Source organism: Montipora capricornis, unplaced genomic scaffold (assembly GCF_036669925.1).
Source record: "Montipora capricornis isolate CH-2021 unplaced genomic scaffold, ASM3666992v2 scaffold_312, whole genome shotgun sequence".
NCBI classification, from domain to species: Eukaryota; Metazoa; Cnidaria; class Anthozoa; order Scleractinia; family Acroporidae; genus Montipora; species Montipora capricornis.
In genome coordinates, this window is record NW_027180052.1 from 27,686 (window position 1) to 35,128 (window position 7,443).

Here is a 7,443-nt window from a genome sequence, read left to right on the forward strand (position 1 = left end):
AATGTAACTTCATTATATAATGGAACGAGAGATAGTTTTATCATCTTACAGTGTGAAAAATAAAGGGGATAATAAACCAGAAGATTTTACAACAAATTTCACCAGACCTGTAACTCTAGACAATAATAAGCAATACGTTATCGGTCTTAACAGAGTCATTAACATGTCATTCACTTGGTTCAATGTCAATGCTGGGTACAAAAATCAATTAATCAAATACAGCTCCGATAATGGTTCAACTTTTAAGGACATTACCTTTCCAGCTGGGGTATGGAATTATACGGACTTTGACAGACATATTAAAAATGTGACGAAAACTGGTGATACGTATCCGATGACTCTTGAATTCAACGAAACAACATTCAGAGTCACGGTTACATTAGCTGCAAATTACCAACTTGATTTAAGAGCAAGTAATTTTAATGACCTGATCGGTTTTGATAAAAAGATATTAGCAAGTGGAACGCATATTGGACCAAGAGTGCCGAATCTCAGTCAAGACACAGACGTACTCAATATTCATTGCGATTTGGTCAACGAAAGTTTAGTTGACGGCGAAGAAACAGACATCATTTATTCATTCTCAACTAGTGTACTAAAACCAAGTTACTCCTTCACCCTCGAACCACAAAGAGTTACATTTAATCCTGTGAACAAAACTACAATTTCATCAATCAGAATCATGATAACAGATGGAAAAAGAAGATTAGTGGATCTAAATGGAGCAGATACGTCTTTTTCGCTGATTTTAAAAAGTATCTAATGTAACAGTATAATGAAACCGTATGAATTTAAGAGGTTTTACCATCCAAAACTTGGTAAATTTGTATTTCAACACAAAGGGTCTGGGCTTATCTTAGACAACATTTTCAAACCGTTAAAGAGTGTGGCATCATCTGTTTTCAAGAAATTTGCAAAGCCATTAGCGAAGAAGGCGTTAGAATCAGGGGTTTCCCATGCAGGTGATAAAATTGGTAAGACGGTGGCAGAAAAGTCAGGAGACCTAATAATGAAAAAATTAGCAAATTTGAGAAAAGGAGCTACAACACAAAGTGCAATTGTTCCATCCTCTCCCATTAAACAGCAAGCAGAAAGCGCTGACATGATACTAAATAGATTGATATCAGGATCTGGAAGAAGGCGTAGATTTTTCAAATAAATAACATGACAGCAAAATTATATAATACAATAGTATAAATGGCTTTTAGAACAAGTGAATTATTGCAAAGAAATGAGTTAGTGCGATTTCAACTTGATGATATAATCCGAGCCCCAGGTAACGGTCAACATCAAGAAAAGAACGGTTATAGATTCACCATCAACGACCGGAGTTCTTTCTATGATTGGTACAATGCTTATTTCGAGGTTCAATTCCAGTTACAAAAAACAGCAGATGGAGCCGGTTACGCAGCAGCCGATAGAATAACGGTGATAAACGGATCTCATTCATTGATTGCACATATGATGATTAAAAGTGCTGGGAAAATTGTTTATGATACTGACAATCTACATAAGGTCACTTTTGTGAAGAATCTGTTGGAATATTCTGATGATTACAGCAGATCAGTCGGTAAAAACAGTTTTTGGTATTTAGACACAGATGGTACGACAGCCAATACTAATTCAGGATATGAATCTAGAAGAGTGCTTACACAAGCTACCAACAATGATGGAACGGGAGGAGCAAAAAATGTGAATTTGATCATACCTCTCAATCGTTACAGTTTTTTTGAAGAGTTGCAGGATAAAATGTTGGTTCCTATGCAGTTACAATTCAATTTGAATCTCCAGAACGACAATGAACTCATCAATATGGCAGCAGGAACAGATGCCGGCAGAGTAGTTTTGAACAGATTTCTACTATGGGTTCCAAAATTAACACCAAAAGACAGTATGTACGACAAATTTGTAAGCTCTTTCATGAAAGAACACAAATGGACATATCAGCGTGAACTATATGCAGTGTCAGCACCTGCTAGAGTCAGTGGTTTTTTTCAGATTTCTTCCAGTATTGACAATGTCAAAGCAATTTTTGTTTATCTACAACGGGCTAAAACCAGAGTTGCAACTCAAAATCCATATATACTTGATACCTTCAAACTGAATGAAGCAAACGCAAACAGTTATTTAACAACATGCAGACTCGAATATGGCAATGGTGTTTTCTACCCAGAAACAGAATATGACAGTGAAAGCAAAGTGAGAATATTCAATGATCTGATGTCTTATGCAATGCGAAAAAATGATTACAACACCGGAACCCAGTTGAATCTTGCCAATTATAACAGCCTGTATCCACTAATCTATTTCGATCTGTCATATCAGGCAGAGAAAGTAACAAGAGACCCTAAACAGTTGATTTTCAGGTATAAAATAAGTGCCAATAGTGCAGCAGATTTCAATGTCCATGCAGTTGTATTGTACGAAGAGTCGGTTGTTATTGACAAGGTGGGTAATGAATTGGTGATAGTTTAAGCCCGCAACTGAAACAGTAATATGAAATCAAGTGAATGACTCCCATTTATTTACAATCGGAATTATATAACATATATTATATGACTAACTTCATGAAATTAACGTAAGACTCACAGATAATCAAAAAAGAAATCTAAGTAATGCTTTCCATAAAAGGGAAACAATTGTTCTAAGACTGACAAATGATTCTCTTAATGGAAACGACACTCTTTATGTTCCAGCAATGGTGAAAAAAAGATTGCAAAAAAATCGACAATTGAACAAAGGAATGGACATTAAGCTTGCTAAGACCAATATCAGAAAACAAGTAGGCGGAAGTCTTTTGAGCACCGTATTGTCACTTGGTATGAGAGCTCTTCCAGCAATTGGTAAAACCCTTGGGTTGAGTGCTCTTGGTGGTTTAGCAGAAGCCGGAGCTAAAAAATTGTTAGGATCTGGTCAAAAAGGTGGTGCTATGCCATTACCCATGATGATACCTTTCAATGCAATCAATCAACTGATGCCATATCTGAATATGTTTACAACCAAACAGCAAAGAGACATAATGAATGCGGCTCAAACAGGATCTGGCGTTAAAATAACACCGACCAAAACACAATCAGGTGGATTTTAGGCACTCTGTTAGCTAGCATTGGAATTCCTTTGGCTTTGAATCTTGTCAAAAAGCTAACGGGAAGAGGAGCACCGAGGGTAGGTAGACCACCTTCGTCGAAAAAGGATGGTACAGGAGCACCTAGAATTGGAATGCCCCCTCCATTTTATAGTTATCCGCCATATGTGACTGGTAATGGTAGAAAAAAAAAAACATCCTCAACCAAAAAAGGAAAAGGGTTACTATTGGGAAAAAACAGTCCATTCAATGGCATACCCATTTTGGGGGCAATATTGTGAAACCAAAATTTCACAAAAACATACCTATGTCCAATCACGATCTGAAAAAATGGTGTAAATATTTAAACATACCAATCAATGATGTACTGTCAAGAGATGAAAAAGTTCCACATAACCATAAACAGGCGTTATTTATTTACAATCTGGAACCAGCTTATATGTCAGGATCTCATTGGGTTGCAACATATGTCAAAGATAATGTAATAAATTATTTCGATTCGTTTGGTATGCCCCCATTTCAAGAGATTGTAAATCATGCCAAAAAGAAAAATCTCACTTTGTTACATCAAAACAATCAGATACAAAACATACAAACAACAACTTGTGGGTATTTCTGTTTATACTTTCTGAATGAAATGAATAAGGGTAATTCGTATTATGATTTATTACAAGTATTCGACATAAATGATACAATGAAAAATGAGAGATTTATCGAATATTATTTCAGAAATATCTAACTTATATATATTATGAAATCATATTGTGTTAAACAAAAGAAAGTGACTGAATGTGTTGAACCTTCAGGTTACAAAACAGCTAAAAATGGTAGACTAATGTTCTTTTGCACTTGTGCTGAATGTGGTATTACAAAGACCAAATTTGTCAAAAAACAGGGAAACTAAACAGCCCGTTGGGAGCGGGCTTACTCAGTGATATTGCTAATACTGGAACAGAATTATTTTTAACTAAAGGAGTACCTTATCTTGGCAAAAAAGCCGTTGAAATGGGTAGATATTATGGTTCCGAATTAATGAGAGACCCAAAATTGCAGAAAAAAGCAATCGATTATGGTTTGAGAAAAATGAATCCTCTACTTCATAAAGTGGGATCAGAAGCTCTCGATCAATTGTCAACAAAAATAAGACCAAATAAAAAATACACAACAAACAGAAAAGATCTTGATGGCGGCGCTGTTGACATTCACAAAGCTATTGGTAAATTGCCGAAACCAAAAGGCGGATGGACATTACCTGGGCATCATTACACCGGACCTTATAATGATTTAGAAAATCAACTGAAGTATGACCCAAAAACTGGTCAAATATTGGAAATATATGATATGCCCACTGGAAAAACTGATGCAATAGCAATGCAACACGATGTTGATTATTCCGTCTGCAAGGATGATAGGAAATGTAAAAACAAAGCAGATAGGAAAATGGTCCAAGCTTTAGACAACGTACCGTATAATGAAAGACAATGGGGGCATTGGTTGGCAAGAAATGTTATCAATACAAAGCAGAAACTAGGTCTTGGAGTTTCAAAAAACGGAAAAAAGCCGTCGGGTAAAACTGGCAAGAAAAATTAGCAGATGAATTACATGCATCTATAAGACGCAACTTTACTCGGCGGCGTGTAATCGTAAATCATATTGATGAAATATGGGCAAGTGATCTAGTTGAAATGCAACAGTTTAGCAAATGGAATAAAGGTTATCGGTATCTTCTAATGGTCATTGATGTTTTCAGCAAATACGGTTGGATTGCCCCATTGAAGGATAAGAAAGGTGAATCTGTCACTGAAGCATTTAAAACAATATTCAAGGAAGGTAGAAAACCACAGTATTTATGGGTTGACAAGGGAAAGGAGTTCTATAACAAACACTTGAAAGACTTATTAGAGAAAAATGGGATACATATGTACTCCACTGAAAATGAGGAGAAATCCTCAGTGGTTGAAAGGTGGAATAGAACAATCAAGTCCAAAATGTGGAAGCAGTTCACAGTTCAAGGTAATACAATGTATCTCGATATGCTACCCAAACTAGTGAAACAGTATAATAATACAAAACATTCAAGCATAAAGATGACACCCGTTGAAGCATCTAACAAGAGGAATGAAGGAACCGTTTACTTCAATCTATATGGTGATATGGAGCCATTAAAACAGCAACCTAAATTCAAAACAGGTGACAAGGTTCGAATATCCAAGTATAAACGAAATGTGTTCGATAAAGGATATACTCCAAACTGGACCGAAGAAGTGTTTACAGTTGATAAGATCCAATACACTAATCCAATAACATACAAACTAAAAGATCTCAGAGGTGAAGAGATACAAGGCAGTTTTTATAAACCTGAATTATTAAAAGCCATACAGGATGTTTTTCGTATTGATAAAGTAATTCGGAGGGACTATAAAAAGAAACAAGCTCTAGTGAAATGGAAGGGATACAGTGATGAATTCAACAGTTGGATACCATTGAAAGACATTGAAAACATATGAATTGTGGTGAAACAAACGCGCATAAATACTTATAAAAAATAAAAATATATACTTATATTATATGGACAAGTTTGAAAATGAAGAAAAGTTTGGTTTCTATTATGAGAGCGATCAGGACTCTGGTTCTGATTCCGATTGGTTTGCCATCGTCACGGAAAGTTTTTCATCACAAGAAAGCGAATCGGATTTTAGTTGCCCAGTTCGCCAGAATCTTTTGCGTCACAAGACAGTGATGAATCTGTGTAAAGATAATCGAAACATATAGTATATGTTCAGAGGAAGCCAAATAATTGAAACCATGGCTGTAAGAAAAGTGATCACAGAAATGATTTGTGAAATAGTGGTCAGGAACGCAGGTTATATGCACTATGTTCATTCAGAAGCAGTGCCATTGTTGATCAAAGCATTGGAAACAGGAGGACCAAAGAAAGAAATCGGGAAAATGTTTCACATCATAGATGTCAAAATGGATTTTTTATTCAGAGAATTTCAAAGATACCGTAATTTTGGCACCATTGAAATTGTTGCAAGGATGAAGTGAAAAACTAATATAATCCTATGTATATGAACCCAAAATCATTATTCAATGCTTTAATGTCCCATGTAATTCGTGATACTTCGTTGAAAGTCTTTTTGGAAGATTTGATTTATTCCGATGTGTTGTCTGTCATTCATCCACCCGTTAAATTGAAATTGGTGCATTTCAATAAAAATTAATGGTCATGGTAACAGATGGAAAAAAATCTTTGTAATGGATCCCGATGACATAAACGACGACATGTTGCAACAGATAAAACAAGCTTTCAGCAAATACAAACCAGATGAATCTGAAGATGATTCTGATTAAAAACCATATAAAAGAATGATGTCTCTGTATATAATATGGAAACTTCAAAACGAGGTCCAAAGAAACAATCACTGACAAAGAGATTCAAGAGAAAAAAAAACAAATATGGTCGTGAGACAGAATGGTATTGTGTGATATGCGACAATGGAAAGAATTATGCCATGAGAGGAAAACATCAGCATCTCAAAAGTGAGAAACACAAACTGCATATGAAATTCATGAATTGGAAAATATATAGTTTGTCAAATTTTTACAGTTAAAATCAATCGTACCAGATTGGTTTCAACTAAAATCCATAAAGTATTTAAAAGAATGTCGATTGTTATATAAGATAGAGAATGAAAAATAATATCTCAAGTAATATTATGAATCATTCCAGTTTAGAAAATCTAAGCAAAAAAGACCTGATAAATCTTATCAAAAAATTAATCACCAAAGGCGAAACAAGAGTTGGTCCCCGACGGCCAATACCGACACCTCGTAAGAGTGTGCGGCAAATGGTGCGAAATTATGAAGAAAACATAATTCTTCCACCACCAGAGTTCCGAGATGGATATAGACCGGTGCCTGCTCCAAGGACGAAGCGTTTTGCTCCAGTGGCAGCTCCAAGAACCAAAAAACAACCCGTTCCATCACCAAGGACCATAATACAAGAAACGAACAAAGCTTTAAAAGGGTTCACCAAGTCTTATGAAATCAACATAAAAAACAGCAAAGACCCACTTATGCAACTGCAAAATACAAGAAAGGCTGTTGCCATCCATATCGAAAAAATATTAAAATCAATGAAAGGTCTAAAGTTTGTTGAAACACTTAGAGTAACATTTGAAAAGCAAACAGGGCGAGAAGAAAAAATCATCAAAACGGCTTATTTCAACAGTCAACCACAAACAATAACAAATGACACACAAATTGAACTAGCTTTATCTTTGTCAAAACAAGTCATACTAAACAAGATTGCAGTTTGGATTTCAGAGGGATCTGGTTGGACTATTCAATCTGTT

The 7,443-nt window shown here is 35.5% G+C and overlaps 1 protein-coding gene across 1 annotated transcript; it reads left to right on the plus strand.

The window, feature by feature from the left end:
* The first annotated feature begins 1,197 nt into the window (after nucleotides 1–1,197).
* Nucleotides 1,198–2,475, plus strand: LOC138035205 (uncharacterized). Its single transcript, XM_068882025.1, has one exon. It carries the CDS (start codon nucleotides 1,198–1,200, stop codon nucleotides 2,473–2,475), a length of 1,278 nt encoding a protein of 425 aa, XP_068738126.1.
* The last annotated feature ends 4,968 nt before the right edge of the window (nucleotides 2,476–7,443 follow it).